The sequence below is a fragment of the Juglans regia genome, chromosome 8 (genome assembly GCF_001411555.2).
Source record: "Juglans regia cultivar Chandler chromosome 8, Walnut 2.0, whole genome shotgun sequence".
Lineage (NCBI taxonomy): Eukaryota > Viridiplantae > Streptophyta > Magnoliopsida > Fagales > Juglandaceae > Juglans > Juglans regia.
The window spans coordinates 8,088,018-8,114,064 of NC_049908.1; the positions used below are offsets into that span (position 1 = coordinate 8,088,018).

General features: G+C 35.8%; 3 protein-coding genes across 4 annotated transcripts; 2 read left to right on the forward strand and 1 right to left on the reverse strand.

Moving 5' to 3' along the window:
* Nucleotides 1–9,188: 9,188 nt before the first annotated feature.
* LOC109022241 (U-box domain-containing protein 44-like) lies at nucleotides 9,189–15,243 on the forward strand. The gene is made up of 4 exons (XM_019005087.2): nucleotides 9,189–9,632; nucleotides 10,494–11,074; nucleotides 11,161–11,470; nucleotides 13,459–15,243. Exons 2-4 carry the CDS (start codon nucleotides 10,511–10,513, stop codon nucleotides 15,033–15,035), a joined length of 2,451 nt encoding a protein of 816 aa, XP_018860632.1. The 5' UTR covers nucleotides 9,189–9,632; nucleotides 10,494–10,510; the 3' UTR covers nucleotides 15,036–15,243.
* A 1,240-nt stretch (nucleotides 15,244–16,483) lies between these two features.
* Nucleotides 16,484–19,202, forward strand: LOC109022227 (protein canopy-1). The gene is made up of 9 exons (XM_019005071.2): nucleotides 16,484–16,680; nucleotides 16,791–16,817; nucleotides 16,917–16,996; nucleotides 17,281–17,353; nucleotides 17,624–17,681; nucleotides 18,240–18,291; nucleotides 18,460–18,484; nucleotides 18,586–18,677; nucleotides 18,891–19,202. The coding sequence occupies exons 1-9, from the start codon at nucleotides 16,576–16,578 to the stop codon at nucleotides 18,940–18,942; spliced, it is 564 nt and encodes a 187-aa protein (XP_018860616.1). The 5' UTR covers nucleotides 16,484–16,575; the 3' UTR covers nucleotides 18,943–19,202.
* A 650-nt stretch (nucleotides 19,203–19,852) lies between these two features.
* Nucleotides 19,853–23,593, reverse strand: LOC109022244 (probable protein phosphatase 2C 27). 2 transcript variants are annotated; one of them, XM_035693158.1, is made up of 5 exons: nucleotides 23,458–23,539; nucleotides 22,653–23,320; nucleotides 22,005–22,199; nucleotides 21,280–21,485; nucleotides 19,853–20,724 (listed from the first exon to the last, which is right to left on the reverse strand). In XM_035693158.1, exons 2-5 carry the CDS (start codon nucleotides 22,848–22,850, stop codon nucleotides 20,166–20,168), a joined length of 1,158 nt encoding a protein of 385 aa, XP_035549051.1. In that variant the 5' UTR covers nucleotides 22,851–23,320; nucleotides 23,458–23,539; the 3' UTR covers nucleotides 19,853–20,165. The 2 variants fall into 2 exon arrangements, with proteins under 2 accessions (XP_035549051.1, XP_018860641.1); XM_019005096.2 differs by lacking the exon at nucleotides 22,653–23,320 and having other exon boundaries at nucleotides 23,458–23,593.
* Nucleotides 23,594–26,047: the final 2,454 nt, after the last annotated feature.

Sequence of the window (26,047 nt, forward strand, 5' to 3'; positions counted from 1 at the left end):
TCCGAATTCGAGTAAATTATTAGAATTCTGCTACAGACATAAAGAGATCAATAAACTCACGAGACTTTTTTTTTTAATGTTGTTTCGATCCTTTCCACTTCATCGTCCCCTTCCATTGGCCGGTATGTTACTTCTTTCTCTTTTATTTTTTTATTTGCTATTTTTCCACTTCTGTCTCCACTTCTGTCGACAACTTGTTGTTTTTAATGACATACATTGTCATCCAAGGAAGTAGATAATTGCAATACTACTTTCTAGGCAACCAAATAGATTATCACCAGTTTCTTTTTTCCTTAGTCAAAATGGTATATGATTTCACCAAATCAGTCGTTGAAAGGTTAGAGATAAGAAATTTTTTTAAAAAAATAAAAAAATTATTTTAAAAAATAAAAATAAAAATAAATGTGGTATGTGAAAATGATAAGTAACAAAACTCTAATTTATATGATATGATAGCCAATAGGCACCTTTATATGGGTAGAGCGAGTTCTAAAATAGTTTACGACTTATTGTTTAGCAAAGAAAGAGCAACAAGAGGATTGAAAATGGCGCTGCAAGTTGCTGGCTCGGTCACTCTGATTCTGTCTCTTCCATATTTGGTGTTATTGGGGTCGGTAAGAGATGACCATGGAGGCGATAATGAAGAAATAAAAGCAAAAATTCAAAAAAGGTTAGGGACGAAATGTATCGTTGGGACAAGCTTCAATCTCGCTTAATTTCACAGTTTAGGAATGCCTCCTCCATTATCGAGAGGTTGCAGGACATGCTAACGCATGCTGGTTTCACATTTTATGCACTGTATCTTTTCATCTCAAATATAGCTTAGCATGGTGGGTTGAGTTTTTGGGTGTCATTGGTTGTGATCAGGTACTTCAAGATTCTAGGAATCATGGGTGTTGACGCCGTGTTTCACGATCTGGGCAACTCTACGCTGACAATGCTACGATATGTGTTATTTGGCACACTCAACAGTGTTCCGGTGCAACTGTACGGTGGCGGTTTGTACGTCTATAGTAGTGAATAAAAAATAAGTACAAGGAAAGTAAAGAGAGATGGACACTGAGATTTACGTGGTTCGACAATAGGCCTACGTCCCACGGGGGTTTGGGGAGGGAAGTCTCTATTATAATATAACTATTGACAGTCACTCATGGTTCCTCATATCTCACTGTATAGAGAAGGTTGTAGCTCTTCCTATTGGAGGTGCTATCTTCCTTGAAAGGCTGCTTGAAGAAAAATATTTGATTAGGGAGAGTTCAGTTGGTGTGAGAAGTAAAATTTCCTTTTTATGTTGTCTGGACATCCCTTTTTATATGTTGTCTGATCCTTTATTGCACATGCCAGTCTGCCATGGGGTGGCAGGTTTCCCTTATGTGAACTATTTTCCTTCTTCCTCTGACCCTCTGACACTTATAGGCCCTCATGTCTCTCTTGTCTCCCTCTTGTCTTTTTCTTGTCTCACTTTTGTCTCTAATGATGGCTTGGTGGGCTGGGCCCGATTATGGGTTATGTGCATTTTATCTCTCCACAATGGGGCTCTAAATTGTTTCGACGACATCAGAAACGAGGAGGTGCTGAGAAAGCAGATGGGGTCTTTGGAGATTATTTTGCTTTGTGTGAAAACAATCATGTGAGTTTCTTTTTATCAATCTTTTCCATGGTGACTGATTAGCTAGAATTAAGGATGCATATCATTGGTTTGATAATTGTACATAGATATCATAGGAGTTTGGTGGCAATACATTGAGCAAAAACACTATATGCATATCATTTCTTAAACAACTAAACGTCTAACCATTATTTTTAATTAAATTATTCAGATCGTGCCCCTCAGCATTTATCATCTATAGAGGATCCTTGAATTTTCATTTATTCACAATTTCACAGTATCATTGTGTTTTGTAATACTTTCAGGGAAGAGTTTCACATTATTTTTCCGTCAATTGAGAAGATTCATCGAGATAGTAAATATCAAGTTAAAGGTGGTTCCAATAAGCCGAGTGCTAAACAACTGTAGCTATGAGTTGGCATAAAACTCAACTTTGCAGATTGCTTGGATGGGCTAATGATTCTTAATGAGATGTATCATTCAGAGTATGAAACTTTTTTGTATCTGGAAAATTTGTAACATGTCCTTTAAATTTTATGGTCCAGTATTACTGCCAAATATAGATTTTGACTATTAAGTACTTGCCTACTTTTTGTTTGCCAGGTACCTTCTCAAGGCATCAATAGTTTCAGCACCATTATCAGTTTCCTTGAAACCCAAGTGTGCAAAAAAGAAAATCAAAATATATTTTGTTTAACTGATCCAATCTCCATGTATCTTCTCAACTATTCTCTATTGCAAGTTTGGTTAGTGTGTTAATGTCAGTATGTGTCTTGACTTGTTTTTAGTTCCATTCTTTGTGTGAATTATATTGTTCTTCGGCTTAGACATGTATCTTGGACTATATATTTTGCACTCTTGCAGTATCAGTGACTAATGTGCTCTCCAGCAACTCCTGGTTGATCAGCCCAATATGCTCAAAGAGGAAGGTACACAAAGGAAAAATATAAAACCTGACAGAGAATCGAGAAGAGAGTTCTTCTGTTCAATTGCAACATAGCATGACAATTTAATAAATATCAGAAAAAGAGAAATACTGGTTTGGGAGTTGATGGGTTCTACCAATTGGGTTGCTATATGGGTTGTTGACATCCACTCATACAAAATTTTCACCCAATTTAAATTTACGTCTATTCAGGGAAAAAAGTTTACTTCACTAAGTTTTGTAGTTTATGTATGTTGTCCAATGTCTTTACTGATCATAACACAATTATCATCTGATATCAACATTTTTCTTACAGTTCAAACTATCTCTGATATCATATTTGCAAAAGAAATCTATTGATTTCATTTTGATGTTTGAGTACAAAACCGTGTATCTTGGATATCAAAAGTAGTGCACAAAGTGGAATCATTTTGATGTTTATGAGTGTGATCATCTAGCATGCCTGTCGCTTGGTAATGAGACTCCATAAAAGCTGCCTTCTGAGAGAATCTTTGGGAGATTGATGTTCAACTACATCAGGGCATCATTGCTGTGCATGAGATAGGGGCACGCTGCAGCCCTCCCCTCAATCTAATAAAGATAGGTTAATTTGTTTCTGTCAAAACATACATTGACTTTCAGAATAAAAAAATGTTGATGAGCCAACCAAAATTGACATGTTTATCCTCTACTGTCTTTATTATGTTTGCATTTCATTTTTTTAATTCGGTTGCTAATCTGCCTTCTCTCCTGCATGCTTTCCTTTGTACAATCAATGTGTAAAAACTTGGACCAACTTGTAGCACACCGTGTAATGGAAATGACGCAGAGAAGTCTAGAAATGGTGATTCCATTTCATATTACATTCGTACAATATGTGATGCACTTATATGCAGAGCAAAAGAATAAAAGAAGAATAAAGGAATATAATTACAGTTGATTGCTAAAAGAAGCATAACAACCAAAACAGAAAATCTTCTTTTTACTGCCTTATGGAATCTTCTGTGGAATGCTTATCTGGAGGGACTTTATCTGGAATTTCAACATCCTCCTGCAAGATAGAGAGTATATGTTAATGACTCCCATCTTGGATAGATGTCGGGTGAAAGCAGGAGAATTGAGAGGCTTAGTAAATAGATCAGCTAATTGAAGATGAGAAAAAAATGTGAGTCGTTACCACTTGCCCTTTTGAAATCTTATCATGAATTAGATGACAATTTAATTCAATATGTTTTGTCCACTCGTGGAAGATGGGATTTGCAACGATGTGAATAGCTGCTAAATTATCACAATATAAGATTGCAGGATTTGGGTTGGGCAAGTGCATATCAGTAAGAAAATATCGAATCCATGTAAGCTCACAAAGCACAGCTACCATTGCTCTATATTCAGATTCTGTGGATGATCTGGACATAGTGGTTTGTTTTTTTTTATTTCCAAGACATAAGTGAATTGCCTATGAAAACACAAAAGCCAGTAGTAGAGCGCCTTGTGTCGAGATAGTTAGCCCAGTTTGCATCAGAGTAAGCAAGAAGTTCCAGTATTGAATCGGCAGAGAAGAAAAGGCCTTATCCCGGGGTTCCTTTCACATATCTAATAATCTTAAGAACTGCATTAAAATGAGGGGCACGGGAAGCTTCCATGAATTGGCTTAATAGATGCACACTTTGACTTAAATCTGGTCTAGTGTTTGTAAGATAGAGAAGTTTGCCCACCAGTCTTCGATACAAAAGCAGGATCAGTGAATATTTTTCCTTCATCTTTACTAAGCTTGACATTTGGTTCCATAGGCAAGTTAGATGGTTTTGCTGCTAGCAGCCCGGTCTCAGAGAGAATGTCCAATGCATATTTTCTCTGACAAAGTTGTATACCTGCTTTTATGTGCCCCACCTCGATGCCAAGGAAGTATTTGAGACTTTCGAGATCCTTAATTTTAAACTTTGTTTCCAAAAATCTTTTTACAGTAGCAATAGATTGAGAACCGGAGCTCATCAACACTATGTCATCCACGTAGAGGAGAAGTGTTGTAAATGACGTTGTTGTGGACTTAGTGAACAAGCTATAATCCGCTTTGAATTGTATGAACCCAAACTCAGTTAAGGAGGATGAAAGTTTGGCATTTCATTGCCTCAAAACTTGTTTCAGGCCATAAATGCTCTTTTGTAATCGGCACACTTTGTTTGAGTTTAAGGAGGGATGACCAGGAGGTAGGTGTATGTAAATTTCTTCGTCAAGATCAACATAGAGGAAAGCGTTATTCACATCTAATTGTTGGAGATCCCATCCTTTAATTGCTACCATTGCAATAAGACAACAGATGGATACTAATTTAGCAACAGGAGAAAAAATATCATGAAAGTCGATCCCTTCGCGCTGTGTAAATCTTTTGGCAACCATAGCTCGCTTCTATTGTCCCATCCACCTTGAATTTGTACTTGTAGACCCATTTGCAATCAATTGCTTTCTTTTCAGGAGGTAAGTCGACAATAGTCCAAGTCTCATTATGTTCAAGTGCACTAAGCTCTTGTTGAATAGCTTGGGTGTAGGAAGTTGGCTTAGTGTGCAAATATATGAAGGTATTAAAAGTTTTGAAAGAGAATCATAAGAAAGAGAATTCGATAAGGGAAAAGATACTTTTGAACCTTTAGAAGTGGAAGGACATGAACCTTGAATCTTGGATGCCGATTGTGAGGACTCAAGTACGGCAACTTGTTAACAATGAAAGTCATGTAAGTATGCAAGTGCTCTTCGAGTCCTGTTGGACCTGCATAGAATGGGTTGAGAGGGAGGATCATCAGAAGAGGAATGCATACTAGTGAAAGTTAGGTTTGTCTCTTCGGCATTGGTTGAGTCAAGAGAATGCATGGAATTTTTTGTTGGTGGTGTGGGAGGATTAAAATTCTCTGTAGGTGATTGTGTTTCTTGGCTATCTGGGGAGTGCACAGGTTGTATTTGAGAGGGTATGTCGATGAAATATGATGTTATAAGGTTTGATTGTTTTAAAAGAAAATTGTCTTTATAAAACATTGTATCACGGGAAATAAAAATTTGTTTAAGTCAAGCAACATGTACCCTTTAACACCGTATGGATATCCTATAAATAAGCATTTTTGGGCCCATGGGTCGAACTTGGCTCTAGCATGACCAAGTGTTGATACAAAACACAAACTTCCAAAAACACAAAGATGTGAATATGAAGGTTTGGTTTGATATAGAATTTTAACAGGAGATTTATAATCAAGGTTTGGAGTTGGTGTCCGATTAATCAAGTATACTGTCGTTATTACAAATTCGTTCCAATACTTCATGGATAGACCAGATTGGAATTTTAAAGCCCTTGCCACTTTCAAAATGTGCTGGTGTTTTCGTTCGACTAAGGCATTTTGTTGTGGAGTGGCAACACAAATGAGTTGATGAATGATTCCTTTGGTTTGATAAAAATTTGGCATTTGAAATTCTACCACATTATCAGTTCGGATAGTTTTGATTTTGATTTCAAACTGGTTATGAACAAGGGAGCAAAAATTTTGAAGAGCAGCTCTTGCTTCTGATTTTACTTTCAACATGTAAATCCATGTGCACTTTGTAAATTGGTCTACAATGGTCAAAAAATATTTTGATCTATCATGAGCTCGCATGGAGTTTGGACTTTATATGTCAACATAAATGAGATCAAACGCTTTTGTGGCTTTGCTTGTAGTGTGTAGAAAAGATAGTTTATGCTGTTTTGCAAGGGGACAAATAGCACATGGAAAATTTTCATTGGCCTTAAGTTTATCGCAAACTTTGTGAAAATCACTCAAAACATTGTCAGTCATATAGTTACGTCCTAGTCGATAATGCCATAAAGTAAATTCATCAAATTTGGTAGTAACAACAGTACTGACAGATTTTGAACGAAATAAAGTTTGAAGATGAGAGGTTAAAGCAATAGGTAAAGTTTTCTGGTGTTGAAGATGATATAGCTCATCCTTTACTTTATCCTGTCCAGTCGTCATCCAAGAGGACAGGTCCTGAATGTAACAAGAATCAAAGAAAAATATTAGGCAACAATTTGAACCTTTAGCCAAGGATTTTGCAGAAATGAGATTAAACGAAAAAGCTGGGACACAAAGCTCATTCTTGAGAGTTAAATGGGTAGATAAACATGCATCCCCAATGTGAGTAGCTGCGACAGAGGCACCATTTGGTAATTCGACTAAATGTGAAACTTTGGCAGTGACACGAGTAAAAAACTTGGGGCTACAAATCATGTGATCTGTAGCTCTGGTGTCTATGATCCATGGTGTATCAATAATTTGTGTAGCTTTGTGTGTATGTGCTGATAAATAAAAGAATGTACCAAACATGGGAGGATTGGTTAGATTAGATGAAGTTGCTTGGACTTGATTAGCATCAAGAAGAATGGCTTAATTTGGTTGTGTTTGGAGTAAGGCAATGAGTCTGCTATATTGCTCTTGAGTAATGGTCGAACCATTATTGAACTGTTCCTGCTCAAGAAAAATTGATTAGCAAATGATCTATTTTTGAATGAGTTTTTGTGTCCAGGAGGAAAACCGTGGAGCTTGTAGCATTTCTCTTTGGTGTGTTCAGGAATGCGGCAATCAAAGCAAATGGGAAGACCGTGATTAGCTTTGAAACACCTTTCCAGAGAATATCTAGAGGTATTGCAGTGGGAACAATATAGTTTATCCTTGCGTGTTGTAGAATTGTTTCGTTGATCTGGGCCTTTGGTAATCATTGCTATTGGCGCTAGGATGGAATGAAGCTGCCTACGCCTTTCTTCTTGTTGGACTAAGGACAACGCAATTCAGCATGGGAAGTGGATCTTATAGAAGCTGGGCTAGAATAGAATCATAAGAGTCTTGGAGCCCCATTAAAAATTGCATAACCTTACTTCGATGATAGTAATCTGTTAAAATCTTCACGGAGCCGCAGGTGCAGATAGGCATTGGTTCATAAATGTCAAGTTCATCCTAATATCATTCAGCTTGTTGTAGTAAATACTCACGGAATCAACATCTTGAACTAAGGAGGAAACTGCTTTCCTGAGCTGAAAAATTCTTGGTGCATTTTGGATGGAGAAATGCTCACAAAGATCATGCCATACATTAGTAGCAGTGTCAGCATGTGCAATAGTGGATCTGTGCTCAAGACTAACAGAGTGTTGAACCCAAGCTATAATCATATCGTTACAACACTCCCATGGAGTAAATAAAGGATCTGATGTATCAGTAGGCTTAGGAATTTTACCATCGATGAAGCCGAGTTTCTTTTTTATGTTGAGTGTGCGTCACATAGTCCTCGCCTAGGTCACATAATTTTCTATTGTCAAAAGTTCTAGAACCAGCAAAGAAGAAGCACCTTCACTGAGTTGAATGAAATATGGACTTGTGGGATGATAAGGTTTACTCTCATGATTTGGAAGGTTTTGCATGTTTGGATTTGTGTTTGGGTTGGTTGACGAAATCGAATCAGAGTTTTCTTCACTCATTGCTCTAGTACCATAACGAAAATGACGTAGAGAAGTCTAGAAAGGGTGATTTCATTTCATATTACATTCGTACAATACATGTTGCACTTATATACAGAGCAAAATAATAAATGAAGAATAAATGAATATAATTATAACTCATTGCTAAAAGAATCGGAACAACCAAAATAGAAAATTTTCTTTTCATTGCCTTCTGAAATCTTTTGTGGAGTGCTTATCTGGAGGAAATAGAGACTTTATTTAATAATTTCAACACTGTGGCATGTTACTTGCCATCTTATATATATATATAGTAATTTTGTTCATTTTGATTATTTCTCTAATTTAATTCTTACTTTAGATGATCTTAATATCTTTAAAGTTTTAACTTTAAATATTCATACATCAGGTTATGATATGGAAGAAGTCAATAAGCCTCTTGCCATAATTTACTGTATTTATTATCACATGTTAACTCATCTACAAACAACCAGGAATGGTCAAGATGGAATGCTTTTTTACTTCTTGAAATCAAATTTGGTCAATACAAGGTTTCATAACGAAAAAGCACTAAATTCTGTGAGTGCCGAAGGACTTTTCTCTAACCTCTCAAGGCATCATGACTAACAAGTGGAAATTGTGAGTCCAGTCAAGGCTAAAATATCATTTGAATAGTAAATTGAGATATAAGTTGAAATAAAAATTAAATAAAATATTATTAGAATAATATTTTTTAATATTATTATTATTTTGATATTTGAAAATTTTGAATTGTTTATTATATTTTGTCAAATTTAAAAAATTTATAATGATGTAATGAGATGAGATGATTCTTATATCTTAACCGACCTAAATTAGTTTCATTTGCTTTCAGGAACAATACCTAAAACTTTTAAAACTTCTTATCTAATCTCATTTCATTATTACAATTTTTTTAAATTTTTACACAAAATAATATAAATAGTTCAATTTTTTTAAATTCAAAAACAAAAAAAATATTAAAAAAAATATTTAAATAATATTTTATTTAACTTTTTAAATTTGAATCTCATCTCATTCTATTTAAAAAAAATAAATAAATATCAATTTGTTGTTCCATATTTTGACGTGGAACTAGCACTTTCTTCCTCAGTCATACATGGGCATATGGTGGCTTCGTCGAACAGCCACAGCCACAGCCACAGTCCAGCCAGCCCGTTTGTTGGAGCCTGGTGCCTGGTGGGGTCATCGGAAGGTAAACTTGGCTCCACTCTCTCTCTCTCTCTCTCTCTCATGACTATTCTCGTCCAGTCAACCTTTTTCTCTCTTCCACGATATTTACAGCCTCTATTATCATATCGCTTTTTCCTTGCTCTCTCGTCTTTGGATTGTTTTGTTGCTTTCCTGATCGTTACAAAGCCCCCCCTCTTTCCTTCTTCTATATCTTTAAAACTTTCCCACTTCCAACAATAACACAGTCTTTAATACCAGTCTCTCTCAGTGTGTCAAAAAGTCTATGAAGCTAGAGCTGCGCATCGGAATCTTCTCTGCTCAACAACGTCTCCACCAAACGATGATTGCCTCCGAACTGTCAGACTAGGATTAGGGTTTCCTCGGAGAGAGTCTTCCAAGAATTTAAGGCACAGGTATGGTTCTTTTTTTATATACCCTTTTTCTTTTATTTACATTTCCCTTTTCGTTTTGTTTTCTGATCCTCCCTCTCTCTCTCTCTCTCTGCTTCCTTATGTTTCTCCGGGTTGCTCATGATAGCTTTGAGAGCACGGCAACTAATCAGGGATGGGTTTAATCTGAATTGCCTGGAACACACCTTGGCCTGGATTCTTTGAGATTAAAAATTAGGATTGACTTCGAGTCAATTTGTTTTTATGATCAATCTGTGAGGGGTGGTTGATTAAATTTAGAAAGTTTTTTTTTTTAATTTTATTTATGGATGTTTTAGGATTGGCACCGTGCTGTTGTTCTTGCGGTTGAATGTAATTTGTAATTTTCGCAAGGTTTGGTTCAGTTTTACCTGTGTTTATGTAGTTGAAAATTGAAGTGACACTTTATAATTGAGTGAATAATAAGATCTGCCTTTTATTTGAAATTGAGTAATCTTTGGCGATTTGGAGGATTTGAACCCAAGTTTCGAAGTATGGGTCCGGCACACAAACTTAGTAACTTTCTCTACAAAGTTTTCGTTTCTGTGACATGTTGCTGCCTTAAAAGAAGCATCAATAAATGCTGAGCTTTTTATGTCCCTCTTCCTTCCATCCTCTTAAGCTACGAAATTAAGTGTAAAGACAACGTGGTAGTTTTCCATGTGCATTGTTTTTTGGTACAGGATTAGGCATGCCCCATTTGTTGTTGTCAAGAAGCTTCCTTCCATCTCCCCCTTCGACAAATTGATTTGGTTTAATCTTCTTGCATCACTTCTATGATGACTATTAATTGCCAAGCTATGCCTACGCTGGTTTTACATTCTCTGCAATACTGCTTTGTTGCAGGGGGTAATTTAGATGAGATGGCCGATAGCTTGGATGGGACTCATGGGAGTTATGACCTTGGCAGCCAGTCAGATGAGAGCAATCATTTTGAAAGACTGTACCTTGAGCCTATTTATGATGCATTTGTCTGCCCATTGACGAAGCAAGTTATGCTTGATCCTGTTACCTTAGAGAATGGACAAACTTTTGAACGAGAAGCAATTGAAAAGTGGTTCATGGAATGCAGGGAGAGTGGAAGAAAGCTGGCATGCCCATTAACGCTAAAGGAATTAAAATGCACAGATCTGAAACCTAGTATAGCTTTGAGGAACACTATTGAAGAGTGGACTGCTAGGAATGAAGCTGTTCAGATTGATATGGCTCGTAAGTCATTGAACCTGGGGAGTTCAGAAAGTGATGTTCTGCAAGCTTTGAAGTGTGTTCAGTATGTCTGCCAAAAGAGCCGATCAAATAAGCATATTGCACGTAATGCAGGCTTGATACCTTTAATTGTTGACATGTTAAAGAGCAGCAGCCGTAAAGTTCGGTGTAAAACTCTGGAAACTCTTCGAATTGTGGTGGAGGATGATGCTGAGAATAAGGTTGTCACTGGTTTTATGATTCTCTACAAAATCATTGACTTAGATAGCTTAGCACCTCTTGTTAATTTTTTTTTTCTTTTTCGTAGGAAATGTTGGCTGAGGGAGACACCGTGCGCTCTATAGTAAAGTTATTGTATCATGAACTCTCCAAAGAGAGGGATGAAGCTGTATCTTTGCTTTATGAACTCTCCAAATCTGAAACATTGTGTGAGAAAATTGGCTCAATTAATGGAGCAATTCTTATATTGGTCGGAATGACAAGCAGCAAATCAGAGAATGTTTTAACTGTTGAAAAGGCTAATAAATTACTTGAAAATCTGGAGAAGTTTGAGAACAATGTGCGGCAGATGGCTGAAAGTGGCAGACTGCAGCCTCTTCTAACACAAATCCTTGAAGGTGCTTGCACTGTCACTCCTTTTTTTTTAATGCTTGCTTGATTTATTGCAAAAACTATACTCCTTAGCTAGGTTCTTTTTCCTTAAAAAAAAAAGACCACAAAAATGTTGCTTGTCATGTTTGTTTGAAGTAGAATTTGTATAAAACAATATTCAAATCTCTCTCTATTACCAAGCTCCCTAGATTTGTTTGAAACCTGTTAGTACTAAATACATATATAGATAGAATTTAACTTCAATCAGAACTTACTGTAAGACCAGGTTCTTTACACCCTTTAATAAGAAGGTGATACATCAGTTTTTATTGAAAAACAAAAAACACACACTCACACTATATCACATCTGATAAAAAAACACAACAAAAAAATAATCTAAAGTAAAGAAAAATAGGGAAAGTTGCCCGGGTTCGGCCACCCCATAGGTGGTTCTCGCTACCATGCACAGGGTGTTTTGCCGCCACTCTGCATGAGATGGATGTCCAATCACCTTGAGGGGTGGCGGCCACTACTGCCAGAGTTTTTTATTTAAAATTTTTTAAATACATTATAAAAGTGTGGTGCAATCTTTTTGAAAAGCAGTATAATCTTTAGGTGGTGATATGCAATTGGAGAGTGTTAAATTAAGTTTTACACCACATCCTGACAGTACGTGCTCCCATATAGTTATTGCTCCCCATAGTAGAAAAAGGGTAAACTGATTTGTTATATTTATATCTAAATCCTGAGATTTCATAGTTTTGAGAAATTGTTGAATTACAAATTTCATCCGGACTTCTTCATAGACAAGTATCCTTGTTGATCTTACAAACATGTAGGTCATATTGTAGATCAGACGTGCTGCTTCTTGCCGTTGTAGAGCGAGGAATATTTTATACCGTTTGCTGAACTTAATTTTTTCTAAAGACTGTACAAATATGCATGTCAATTATAACTTGTATTAAATAAACTCCCATCAAGGTGCAGCATGATGGTCAAAGGCCAGGCTTGAGACAAGCTCTAGACTTGGGCATCCTGGGTTCCCCCTTCCTGATGCACGGTTCTGACAGGTGGGGTTGTGTATCCAGGATTTACTCCCCTGGGGTGGGACTTTGGTGAGGTTCCACTCATCAGGGGAAAAAAACGTTGATTCAAATAAACCAAACTTGTACACAGGCCCTCTGTAAGGAATTTCCTACAGTGCACTTCGGGTAATTCAAGGAGAAGTTCCCCTAGTCCAATGGTCCATAGAAATTGTTTGCACTCAAGAGGATTCGAACCTTAGACCTAGAGGGAGCATACCACCAAGACCAAGGCCTTTACCACTTGAGCCAACCCCTAGGGGTTGTATGCATTGCCAAGTTATTTTAGCTAGATAAGGTAGCTGAGTTTGTAATTTCTCATTTTTCTATTTCCAATTAAAAAATACTGAATCATGTTCTTTCTTTTAATCTTTTTACTTGAAGAGTTGTTTCTGTTTGGTTTGAATATATTAATTCCAAATGCTGAACATGATTTGCTGAAATAAGAACTAGAGAATTTCTTTTAGGAGGTCTATAATGCTGTCTTCCAATCATTAATGGTTGGCGGCTGGGGAAGGCAGCAGTTTGTAGAGTGGTGGGACCACCTTACAATGGAAGAATTTAGAAACAGCATGATTTTAATCATGTAATTTTTAGAAGTTCAAGTAATTCAGGGGGCCAATGAGCTCTTGCTCTTTGGCATGTCTCCACCTCATAAGGACTTAAAGAACGGGTTGGAGGGTGAAGTTATGGGTCTAGTTTCACCAGGTGCATAACCAAACAAAAAAGGGGTGATCTTCTCACTGGGTTTGTTGTTTGAGTTTGGATTATACTTGTCTCTAATTTGTTGTCTTTTATGTGTAATCTTAGGTATTGTTGTTTTCATTTTTTTTAGCAAGTAGGCATTGTTGATATCATTATGAGGAAAATCCATATTGCTCCAGTCAATGTCATGTGGTTAACGGTAAACTGTTCCCTTGTGATGGTTGTAGGGCCACCAGAAACCAAACAGTCCATGGCTGCATACCTTGGTGAGCTGGTCTTGAACAATGATGTAAAAGTCCTTGTGGCTAACACGGTTGGTTTGTCTTTGATTAATATCATGAGAAATGGTAGTATTCAGTCAAGAGAAGCTGCTTTAAAAGCTCTAAACCAGATCTCTTCTTATGAGGCAAGTGCCAAAGTGTTGATAGAGGCAGGGATACTTCCCCCTCTTGTGAAGGACCTTTTCACTGTCGGTGCCAATCAGCTTCCAATGAGACTAAAAGAGGTTTCTGCCACAATTCTTGCTAATGTTGTGAACTCAGGTTACGACTGTGATTCTATCCCAGTTGGATCTGACCGCCAGACTCTGGTCTCAGAAGACATAGTGCATAACCTACTACATCTCATTAGCAACACTGGTCCAGCAATTGAGTGCAAGCTTCTCCAGGTTCTTGTTGGACTCACTAATTCTCCAACTTCCATTCTTAATGTTGTTGCTGCCATAAAAAGTTCTGGTGCTACTATCAGTTTGGTTCAGTTTATTGAGGCTCCACAGAATGATTTGCGTTTAGCTTCCGTTAAACTTCTGCATAACCTTTCTCCACTCATGGGTCAGGAACTGGCTGATGCCCTTCGTGGCTCAGTTGGCCAGCTCAGCAGCCTAATCAGAGTCATATCAGAAAATATAGGAATCAGTGAAGAGCAGGCTGCAGCTGTTGGCCTTTTAGCTTATCTCCCTGAGAGGGACTTGGGCCTTACCAGGCAGATGCTAGATGAGGGTGCCTTTCGGATGATCTTCTCTAGAGTGGTTAGGATCCGGCAAGGGGAGACTAGGGGCAGTCGCTTTGTCACTCCATTCCTAGAAGGTCTTGTACGGGTCCTTGCGAGAGTTACATTTGTCTTGGCTGATGAACCTGATTGCATTGCACTCTGCTGCGAGCACAATATTGCTGCAGTATTTATTGAAATGCTTCAGGCCAATGGACTAGACAATGTACAGATGATCTCTGCCACAGCATTGGAAAAGTTATCTCTAGAATCCAAGAATTTGACGAGAATGCCCGAGTTGCCAGCAACTGGTTTTTGTGGCGCAATATTACCATGTTTTAGCAAACCACATGTCATAACTGGATTGTGTAGGCTTCATCGAGGATCATGTTCACTAAAAGAATCCTTTTGTCTTCTAGAAGGACAGGCCGTGCCGAAGTTAGTAGCTCTTTTAGACCACACAAATGAGAAGGTGGTTGAGGCAGCACTTGGGGCATTATCTACTTTGCTGGATGATGGGGTTGATGTTGAACAAGGAGTAACAGTGCTCTCGGAGGCAGAGGGAATCAAACCTATACTTGATGTTTTACTTGAGAAACAGTCAGAAAATCTAAAGAGGAGAGCAGTTTGGGCAGTTGAAAGACTTCTGCGAACTGATTATATAGCTTATGAAGTTGCTGGGGATCCAAATGTGACTACCGCACTTGTTGACGCTTTTCAGCGTGCCGACTATCGAACCCGGCAGATTGCTGAGCTTGCCTTGAAGCATGTTGATAAGATACCCAACTTCTCTGGAATCTTTCCAAACATGGGATAGGCCCTTTGTACTCATTAAGTTGATGAGTACAAGGACCCGTATGTAATTCTTCTTCTTTTCTCTCGAGCATTTTTATTTCATGGCTGGCTTGGAAATCATATATATATATATATAGGTAGATATATTGTTGTATACAGATTTTCTTATTTCCCATTTGTAGGGGGTTTTGAAAGCTGCTGATTTGTTCTTAAATAATGATTCTGTTTCTATCAACTTCCATTTCTTTACTTGAACTGCACTGCACTGCACTGCACTTCAATAGACCCTGGGATAACCTGAAGAGACTTGACTTGCCCTAATAAGATGACATGCTCGTTAATGAGATGAGACTAGAGAATTTTGTTAATAATAGTGAAATAGTTTGAATTAAGATGTTTTATTGAATTTTGAAAATTAAAAGGAATACAAATATTATAAAGTTAAAATATTATTTTGATATAATTTTTTAATATTGTTTTCGTTTAGAAATTTGAAAAATTGTATTGTTTTTTCTGTTTTGTTTCGAAGTTTGAGAAAATTATAATGATCAGATGAAAATATTAAAGATTTGAAATTGAAAAAATATTTTATATTTGAGTGATGTTTGAGAATAAAATTATGAAAAACTTTGAGATATCATCCAAGTGTCCAAATATAGTTTATTGGCCCCGTTTGGATAGTGAAAGTGTTTCATTTCATTTCATCTAATCTCATCTTATCATTATAACTTTTTCAAGTTTTTATACAATATAATAAACAATTTAATTTTTTCAAATCTTAAAATAATAATAATATTAAAAAATAATATTTTATTCAACTTTTATCTCAACTCACTATCCAAACGGCACTTAACTCTTGACCTAGGTGAAGTGTTTATCAAGATTTTACATACCAAGGGAGGAGTTTTACTTCATTTTAGATAGCCGATGTGAATACGTGATAAACATATTATTTGTTATGTAATTTATTGTAGCTATAAAAAAATGTCAAAATGTTAGTTTTTTCTTTTTTCTTTACTAGCTAATGTGAAATGGCTTTCTTATCAATCGACTCTTGATAATTAAACTTACAATTTTTTTTTTCTTTTTACTAAGAATCGTTTCTCTTTCGAGTAATGATATATGCAACCTTTTTTTACTATTTTTTATATAATTATATTTTAAATTGAGAATATTTATATAATGATTTTTTTTATAAATTATTTTACAAAAATACTCCTAATTTAAAACATAATTATGTAAAAGTTCGAAAAAAATGTATTTATCTATCATTTTCCTTCTCTTCGAGCCTGAATTGAAAATTCAAAGATCATCTATTAATTTTATATTTTAAATTTGAAATAGCATTTTACGGTCCGGAAATGGACCGGTTTCAACTTTCAAGTCGGAAAAAAAAAAAATTCAAGTCCATGGCCCATGGCCCATGGCCACAGAATGAGTTGAGGCGCGTGTGTAATACATAGCACTATGTAGCGACACTTTCACTTCAAAGTCTCGCCGTAAGAAATCGTCGCCAATACCAACGTCAACGGAGCTCTATTCTGTTCCAAACACCCAAGAAAATGGCAAACTCGAAGGCGTGGGTGTGGCTGCTTCTGACCCTGTTCGCCGCTTTCTCCCTCGCTTCTTGCGTCGACGACAAATGCGCAGCTTGCAATGCCGTCTCGGTATCCTTCACGATCCTTTTTTTTATTATTTTTTTCTTTTCTTTAAACATCAATTGGATTTGGATTTGGATTTGCCTCCCTCTCCTCCTAACTATGTTGTGATCTTGCAGGAGGAACTAGAGATTGGCCTTTCTAATGTAACAATCTTCTCTTCTCCGCTTATTTCCCCTCCCCTGCCCCTTTTTTCTTTTAATTTTATGAGGCCAATAATGTCCATGTATTAACAAATTTTATAGGAAAAACCGAGGAATCATCTAGATATGAGACACCGTCTGGACTCTAAAGGTGAACGTAAAGGAAAGGTAATTGATTACAGGTACAGCTTCCGTATCTCCATTCTGAGTCATTTGGAATTCTTATACTGATATCCACTTTGATGGGTCTCTTAGAAAAAACTTTATCGAAGTTGGAATTTATAGATCTTCATGTTTAATCGAACTCATGTTATGGGTTCTGAAAGGCGATTGGAGGTCTGACATCATGGGTGCTTTTGTTGTTAAAATACTTTGCCATCTATGATCATTTGTGAAAGTTGTTTCTGTAGTTTTTTTACCAGTGGCTCAGTCTGACTACATAGTTCTGCAATTTATTTTGCATTAGAGTCAGTGAGCTCAGAGTCGTTGAACTCCTTGATGGCCTTTGTGAAAAGATGCAGGATTACACTCTTCAGAAGGTAGTTTCTTCTCCAAATATCTTCTTATCGTGTCCATTCTCACACATTTTTCTAATTCATTAATATATATATATATATATATATATATATGTATCTTCTTGCATCGTTTCCTATGATATTCACTTTAGCAGCTTCGATAGAAAATATGTTTAAATACTCATTGGCATCTTATGCGGCTGCAATTATCTGCCCAGTTAATATATAGTGACTACCTGACATTCTTAGATACGCGGTCGTGAGTATGTTTTATTTTGTGTCTTCATTTTGCAGATAGATTCAAACAGGCAAGAGTGGGTCAAAGTGGATGACTGGGATAACCTCACAACAAGTACGTACTATTTTATAATGGCTTGGGTTTATAACCTCAATTTTCAATTTTGCTAATAAGCTAACATACAATGTGGTTTGTGCTTAAGAGGCTGGTGTTTCCCTTCTTTAATAAGTTCAGACTTTTGCTTTAAATAAGTAATTTACTGGCTGATTTGTCTAGTTTAGAAGTCAGACTTTAAAATTGTGGCATACTGCTATAGGCATTTGTGATGTTCATTCATTTTCGTTCTAAGACAAACCTTTTGACATCAGGTAAACAAGATGGACAAAGGCTTAGTTTACTTGAATATATTCATATGAAATTTTGAATCTTGATGTGTTGGAGTGATTATATTTCTGTAATCGTTAATCCTTTGGACAATGGTGACTTTAGAAATTAATTATTTTGAAAACGGGGAGAACTGGTTTTCCAAACATGGAGCTTGTCCTTGGTGCATATTTTATTACTTACATTGACTTCCTGAAGATCCATCTACTCCTATTGTCTAGTAATAATCTGTGTACTGAAGAATTGTGACGCTTTCTGAACAACTGTTCTATTCTTTTTTTATGATAGATAAACAAGAAGCTCGAGCATATTCAAAAGCTATATCATCTTATTGTGGAAGGTGAGACATTAGACAGTACCAGTATACCTCCACTTGTGGCCAGAAGTCAATCTCCTACTTCTATACTTGTTTCTCTTTGCTCTAGTGACAAATGAGAGCAATATGCACCTCATAGTGTCTTAAGTACTTTTGATTAACAGAGTCTGACCTGTGTCTACAATGGGGCAGGTTACTTGAAGAAACGGAAGATGATGTAAGTTTTTATGTTTTGCTTATAGATTTTAGCCTCATTGAAGGTCATTTTTGTTGGTGAATTGCGTCTGGCTATTTCAGTTTTACTGATTCCCTTTGCAGTTGGCAGACTTGATAAAGAAAGGATCTGTTGAAGTAGGGGATGTAAGCAAGGTTCTTTGTCAAGATTTAAGCAAGCACTGCAGTCAATCAAGGTAGTGTTGAACTTCAAAACCTGTAATTCAACCCACCTTTTCTTTCTCCAAGAAAAGGTGAAGAGCCCAAAAAATTAAGTTGCAGGAACTTTGAGCTGTATTCTTAAGCCACCTCTAGTTTGTGCCTATTTACCAACAAAAACTTGGGAATTGAATGCCTAGAAGTGGGACAAACAGGGAGATTTAAATGATTTAATTTAATGTTTCTTGCAGTGGCTTCCAACAGGTGGATGGCAATGATCATGGATCAGATGGAGAACTCTGATTAACTCTCAAGGAAAAAAGTTTCTGTGGTTTCAGAACTTTTAGTTGGCATCACCCTCAAAGTGAATAAGTTATGCTTAACTTGTAACCCAAAAAATTTTGCTTCCAGTTGTTCAACTGGCTGGATGTACCAATGTGTTGAGTTTCACGTAAATGAAAATGACTCGAGCGCATATTTGAAGAACACTCAATGATAGAATAGCCAGTGTTTGCATGCCAATTTGTGATCTTGAACTGGAAATTTAGTACAAGCTTAAATTCCTTATCATTCTCAAGGATGATTGTTTTCAGAATTAAATTGACATTTCCACATTTGACATTTCAAATCTTTTCTGTTTTATCACATACAAGGTGCAAGCATGAAACTATGGTCGAAATTGCAACAGAACATTCTCATTTTTCGGGTGACACGGGATATAGAGAATTTGATCAAACATAAGTCGATGCTTCCCAGCCAATCAAATGCATATGTTATAGAGAATTTGCTAATGCATATACTATTGCTCATTAGGTGAAATTCGAACTTCCTTGTCCATTCATACATAAACGCAGACAAGAAAAATAGTTTCTCGATGATAGTAAGTGTATAAGCTTTTATGGTTAATTCAACTTTTGAGATGGTTTATAATCCATTAATAACAAAACCCGTTGTTGACAAGCAACGATGCCGTGCTTGGCGCAATCACAAGCAGACAAAAATAGCCTCAGTTGCTGTCTGATTCGACCCAAAATAGCCTTTGTCATGCATTAGCCATGCTTTTCTTGTTGTATTATTATTCATTTACTATTTCTTAACCTCTCAAAATAAATGAAAAAAAATAAAACATAAAAAATAGCGCCAGTTAAGCCTTAAACCTGGCTATCCTGAGATGGATCCCTTCCAAATCCTTGGTAGAGACTAGAGTTATGCTAGAGAAACAATGAATTTTTCTGATTAGAATAACATATAGAATGAATCTTCCAATTGGTACAACACAACTATCTTGGGATGTACAGGGTTTAGAACTCAAACAAAAAGTTAGTCAAATCCTACATAATTTTATTTCTATGAATGAGACTGAATGTCAGCCGTGGAAAGGGAATAACAATAGCAACAGCTACAACAAAGATAGTGGCAGCAGCACAAGTAAAATGGCGGTGGCAGCAGCTTGGGGGCTAAAATGCCCTGAACCGATTGTCACCTCAATATATGTACATCCATCTTATAAGCATTCCACTTCGTTCTCATGAATTACAGTCCAATACACCCTTGAGTAAATTCAGGCCTTCTGCTGATATACTCCTCATAACTCGGGATTGAGGTATCTCTATCCGAGGGGGAGGGTCTGATGAAAAGCAAACCACAATAACTGTTAAATTATCACATGTGTTGCGTTTGAGTGCCTCTCTGACCAGCTCTCTTGAGCATCTTTCAGGGTCATTGTGGAGCATCAATTCTTTCCTTGCCATAGTCACAGCACATTGGCTGCTCATTACATCCCATAAGCCATCGCAGCCCATTATCAAGAACTCATCATCCTCAGTCAGGTGTGTCTCCTGCAACTCTGGCTCTGCACTTAAAGGGTAGGTAGCACCTTTGGGGCCTTTCATGTGCCAATCTCCTAATGCACGTGCCACAGATAATTGACCATTGAGGTAGCCATCATAAATGACACCACCGAGTTTCTCAATTCTAATTCTTTCAGATGTGCAATTGGGTTTATGGTCTTTTGACATCTCAATCGCTCTACCTCTCCTCCCTAACACTGCACGGCAATCCCCAGCATTTGCAATTATCATTGTCCTGTGAAGGGTAAAAGGTTGTCAGAGATAATCAGCTGACTCTAATGCTTCTAGCCATTCAAGAACAAGTGATGTAATACTAGACTTGCATTGTAGTAATTTTCCGATGTAACATCACTACTCTTAACAAAATTTTATTATTAAAACAACAAGCGAAAAGGCATAGCCCAATGACACAAGACTATATGAGTATATTCCCTTTAAGCCAAATTAAAATTTTTATGTTACTCTTTAATTTTTTTTTTCACACAACATTGTTCATAGCACAATGGCAATGCCATAAATTATCATTTCCCAGCAACATATAATCAAGTACAGTTAATGATGTTATTATGCAATGTACTGACACAATCTTTAGAGGTCACAGACTAATTAATGCTGGTTGTCGGACATGGGGTAGAGTTGCACATTTTGCCTAAACATGATAACAAAAAGAACAATGAAAGTTTTATCATGATCACTAGTTGGATCTAAATCCCCAATTACTTATTAAAAAAATATTTGGATCTAATCCCAAAACGAAATAGAATTAAAAGTAGCTCTGGATGTCACTTACCTGCCAAAAATAAGGGCAGTTAGAGCAGTGGTGCCAGAGGAGATATCAAGAGAACCAGCGTCAGAAAATGCATAATCAGCTTTCACAAAAGCGCTTTTAATTGCCTTCTCCACACAAATTGAAAATTGGGAGTCCTCAACTATGAATCTAAGGATGTTATCTCTGATAAATGATGCTGCATCTGTACCTCCATGGCCATCAAACACCTGTCCATAGCAATAAAATCAGTTAATGAACACGGCCACCTTAACATGGAAATAAGCAAGCTCCAAATTCACTGTATGTATATTAACTCCATCTATTAGCCACTTTATTTCAAGAATCCACAATCCTCCTCAAATTCATTCTAAATTCATAATACACAAGCACTTTAATTGAAATAGAGAGGTAGATCCTCAGGACATTTTAGGTCAGTGTATGGCATAAACATGAAGCTTGGTATCTTCAGACGTTTAAGGTACTTCTTCATGACTGCACTGATCTTACTACATCATAATCCATCTTTATGACGGTTTGAGTGAATTGACTACCAAGTGGATCACATGCTTTTGAGCATCAAGTAGCAATTATGCCATATGATCTAGAGGAAGTTCATAGACATATACCAAAAGTGATAAAACGTCTCCCATTATCTATCCTTTCACAAAGAGGAGATCCATTGATAAGCTATTCCTCTAGTCAAGGACCAGGTGTACAGATGGTGTGGTAAAAAGCAACAGGCTTACCCCATAGAAAGCCCCAGGAGAAGGGAAGTCTGCAGTTGCCCCTAGATGTTCAATAAGATTATCTATACATATGTGTTCATCTTCCATGTACTGTTTAGGACCTCTTTCTGCACAACTTCCTGAGCGGAACACGGGTAAGAAATCTGACTTTTCATCACAAAGTGATTTACCGGCAACAATACTGACATCCAAATCCTGGAGAAGGATATATGGAAAGCAGGAAAAGTTAGTTCAAGTGCATGAGCAGAAATGCAATAACAAAGGAAAATTTATATCACAGTTGCAAAGAAGTTCTGAATTTGAGTTTTCTCGCCTCAATAGTTGTGACAGCACAAAATGAGGATTGCAATCTCTGACAAATTATATTAAAGCCAGAATTTCAAGTTAGAGAACAAAATTAAAAAAACTACCCCTCCCCTCCTGGCGGGGCAACTGATTTGCAAAATGACATCAAGGATCTTAAATTTTTGGCAGACATTTACAGGCTTCAGAATCTTGATGATTTCCACAACTAAGCAAAATTTTTAAATCAGAATGTAAATAGTTTAGGATAAAACTTCCCAACAATATATACATTTAATATCATCCTACAAGATGAGATCATCAACTTCTAATGATTAGAAGTAAAAAAACTGGGGATTAACTTACCAACTCAGCTGTGGCCAGCAGCCTCTTAGAGCTCATGCTATGACACGTAACCGAAAGATGCCGCGGAGGTTTCCAATTTGTTATTTGTTTCAAATTATTCTCTGAGGTCTGATCTTCCACAGTTGATACATTATCCTTATTATTTTGACCACCTTCTAATATAACAAACAGAGGCGAAAAATCCATACTCGCAGCCATGATCCCATACAAATCTAATTACCTCAACTCAATACCTTATGCCTTAAGGCTTAACTCAACCAAACAACCGCTTTGCAAGATTCCCCTAAATAACTCAAGTTTAAGGAGGGTCAAAGCAAAACACACTTCAAAATTGCTTTGTGGCAACAGAATCCAAGAGTAAACAGCTCAAAATATTTGAATCTATCCAAATGGAAGCTTCACAAGCAGCCAAAATTTGCAAACTTCACTCCACGAGGTACAGAATTCCTTTAAGTTATCTAACAAAAGCAGAAAGAAGAATATATACCAAGCAAAGTAAACGCTTAAAGAAATTCCCAAGTCTACCCTATCTGATTTTTGAAGTTTATAGTTCCTTGAAGGTAAAAGAAAAAGAGTCGGAGACAAACACGAAAGTATAGAAAGCAACCCTCAAATTTAAAATTTCCAAGCTTCCCACTGATCCCCAAATCTCGAACACGCCACAGAACCTAAATCAATTAGCATATCAAACCATTAAACCCCCGGTAATTTACAAAAATGTGTCGAGGAAGAAGAATCGCAATAATCAAATCTTTCAACAGAAATCGAGCACGGAACCCCAGTATAAAGTTGGATAATTTCTCACAAAAGACGATGACGATCCTGATGCATATGCCTTTCTCTTTCGCGGTCGAATAATCGAAGAAACACCAGAAGAGGGCCACAGAGAGAGAGAGAGGGAGAGAGAGGGAGAGATCTTACTTGTTGGAATGTGGTTGGCCACCGAGGATTCAGGTAATCGGGTGGATCTACGGTCTACCAGCTGTATTGGTGGGTATGGGGGTACTGACACGTGGTTAGACTTGGTTGGATATGCTCTGGCTCACCGATGGGCCTTGTGTAACAGACTTGTGTTAGTTGGTGGACCGGTACGGCCAGTACTTCCCAACCTTTCGATCTCCCAAACAAGGAAATGGACGGTCCAACAATGTCACGTCGTCCTTAACTCCTTCAAGGTTCGTTAACGGCCGTTAAAGGGCCGGGTGCCTCGTTCTAAGTTCCACGAATCATTTTGCAGTGAGAATTTACTTGGATATAATTACTCACAATTTTTAATAAAATAATATTATTTTTTAAAATTTTTTATAACAATTGTGTCTAATCCTAGGCTGCTGCTGGAATCACCGTGTCTTTTTAAAAAAAAAAAATATTTGTAATCTCTATTTCAGAATTAACTTTATTAAATAAAAAAAATTATTATTTTAATAAAAATGTTATTATAATTTTAAAAAAATTTAAAAATAAAATTAACTAAACTTATAATATAATTTTCATTTAAGAACTATACGTAGCATTACTCTTTTTTAAATACTAGATTGTTTGTGTTTTAATTTAAAAAAATATTTTTATCTCTTTATATATATAAGAATTGAGAAATTAGATATAGTCATGGGTGTATAACCCTCGTTTATTTTCATAATTTATTTTATCTAATCATTATAATTTTTTTAAATTATCACATAAAATAAGATAAATAATTCAATTTTTTCAAATCTTAAAATAAAAATAATATTAAAAAAATATTTTAACAATATTTTATTTAACTTTTAATTTTAATCTCAACTAATCTCATTTACAAAAACAAACGATATTTTAGTATCGGATATTTCTATTGAAAAAAATAGATAAATATGGAATTTATAAAAAAATTATTTTTTTAATGATAGACTTCATTTTTTTTCAAATAAAATGTACAATACTTACACACTGTATAATTGTATATAATATTATTCATAATAACTATATTCTCACGTCGGTGTTTAATGCGGGTTAGTGGAACTGTTTTATCTTCTAAGTTGCATGGACTTCCTTGAGTCGACCCATTAACATAAAAATTTTAATGGTCTCACCACTTCTACAAAATTCCCAAAAACCACGTCTCTACAAGTTTTTAAAAAAAAACAATAGATAATTTTTTAATCCTTAAACTCAAATTCAATTTGTTGGATTTTGTAGACAAGATTATAAAAAAAAGACAAGTATGGTTTACTCCAAAAATCATAATTTTTAATTTGGCTTTTTATAAATGGTTTGTCTTCCTAATTACTTGAATGATATAATCTTAATATAATTAATTTATTATTAACTTGAATTTATAAGATGTCATTAATTGAATTTGTTTCATTTAAGAAAATCTCTCTATATATATAAAGAGCCTATGAAACAGAATTTTCTTGTTTTAACGGAATATGCTGATTTTCATTAACTTTCCCTCCGTTTGTAATAATTACAGAACATAGGGATACAATTGTATTTCCCTTTACATTCTATTTGTGTCTACTTTTATAGTAAAACGATAGATCCCACCAGATGCCAATCTCTTTCCAATTTAAAAAAGAAGGTAGACATTAATACAAACGGCACAAAAAACATTCATTACCAACTTAAAACTTAAAAATAAACCGACCTGCATAAATGATTTAAGAGAAAAAAGTTTAAACGTAAAAAACGTTAATGGAAACGTTGATAAAATGCATTAGTTGTCTGTGAATATTTGAGCATAAATGAATTGCCTGTCAATAAATAAAAAACATTAGTTGTCTGCCAATAAAAAACATTTATTGGTTTATTAAATGAATTGCTGGGTTTATTTTCTTCTAGCAAATATTTGAGCGTAATGTTTTAACAAAGTTGTCTGCGATAAGATTAATACAAATCCAATAAAAACATTAGTTCAAAATATAAATCATTTGATGTTTCCACAAATAATTTATGTTCTAATTATTTGTTACTTGGAAACAATATTTCAATTTTGTTTATAGAAAGTACAAAAATGTTTTCCCTCCCAAGTTTAATTTCAAAATAATGCACATTTGGTCTTACCGGCTGCACCACCTTTTTTTTCTATTTTTTCCTGCATATTCCAGAAATGCTGTAGAGATAGATATTTTGGTATGCAATGATCTATTTTACTTGTGATGTTTATTTATAGGATCATGTTAAAACTTCTATTAATGCTCCTTTTTTATAATATATCGCAGCGTGTAATTATTTATAAATTACATAAACATTACATCGTTATTTAATTAACTTAAAACATTATGTCTTTATTAATAAAAAAATAATTCTTAACAAAAAAATTAAACATAAATTAAGCAAGCGTGCATTGCACGTTGCTTTCACCTAGTAATCAATCAATTTATCATTACGTTTGAATTTACTGAAAATTAAATAAA

What these genes read in the sequence shown, in the direction of transcription:
- LOC109022244 (XM_035693158.1), bottom strand. Translation starts at nt 22,850, where the DNA reads ATGGCTGCGAGTATGGATTTTTCGCCTCTGTTTGTTATATTAGAAGGT. An exon ending in TGCTGGCCACAGCTGAGTTG is followed by an intron (nt 22,200 to 22,652) that starts GTAAGTTAATCC and finishes ATCCTTCTCCAG; the next exon opens with GATTTGGATGTCAGTATTGT. An exon ending in CTCCTGGGGCTTTCTATGGG is followed by an intron (nt 21,486 to 22,004) that starts GTAAGCCTGTTG and finishes TGCTATGGACAG; the next exon opens with GTGTTTGATGGCCATGGAGG.
- LOC109022227 (XM_019005071.2), top strand. Translation starts at nt 16,576, where the DNA reads ATGGCAAACTCGAAGGCGTGGGTGTGGCTGCTTCTGACCCTGTTCGCC. An exon ending in AGGATTACACTCTTCAGAAG is followed by an intron (nt 17,354 to 17,623) that starts GTAGTTTCTTCT and finishes TTCATTTTGCAG; the next exon opens with ATAGATTCAAACAGGCAAGA. An exon ending in AAGCACTGCAGTCAATCAAG is followed by an intron (nt 18,678 to 18,890) that starts GTAGTGTTGAAC and finishes TGTTTCTTGCAG; the next exon opens with TGGCTTCCAACAGGTGGATG.
- LOC109022241 (XM_019005087.2), top strand. Translation starts at nt 10,511, where the DNA reads ATGGCCGATAGCTTGGATGGGACTCATGGGAGTTATGACCTTGGCAGC. An exon ending in AGGATGATGCTGAGAATAAG is followed by an intron (nt 11,075 to 11,160) that starts GTTGTCACTGGT and finishes TCTTTTTCGTAG; the next exon opens with GAAATGTTGGCTGAGGGAGA. An exon ending in TCTAACACAAATCCTTGAAG is followed by an intron (nt 11,471 to 13,458) that starts GTGCTTGCACTG and finishes TGATGGTTGTAG; the next exon opens with GGCCACCAGAAACCAAACAG.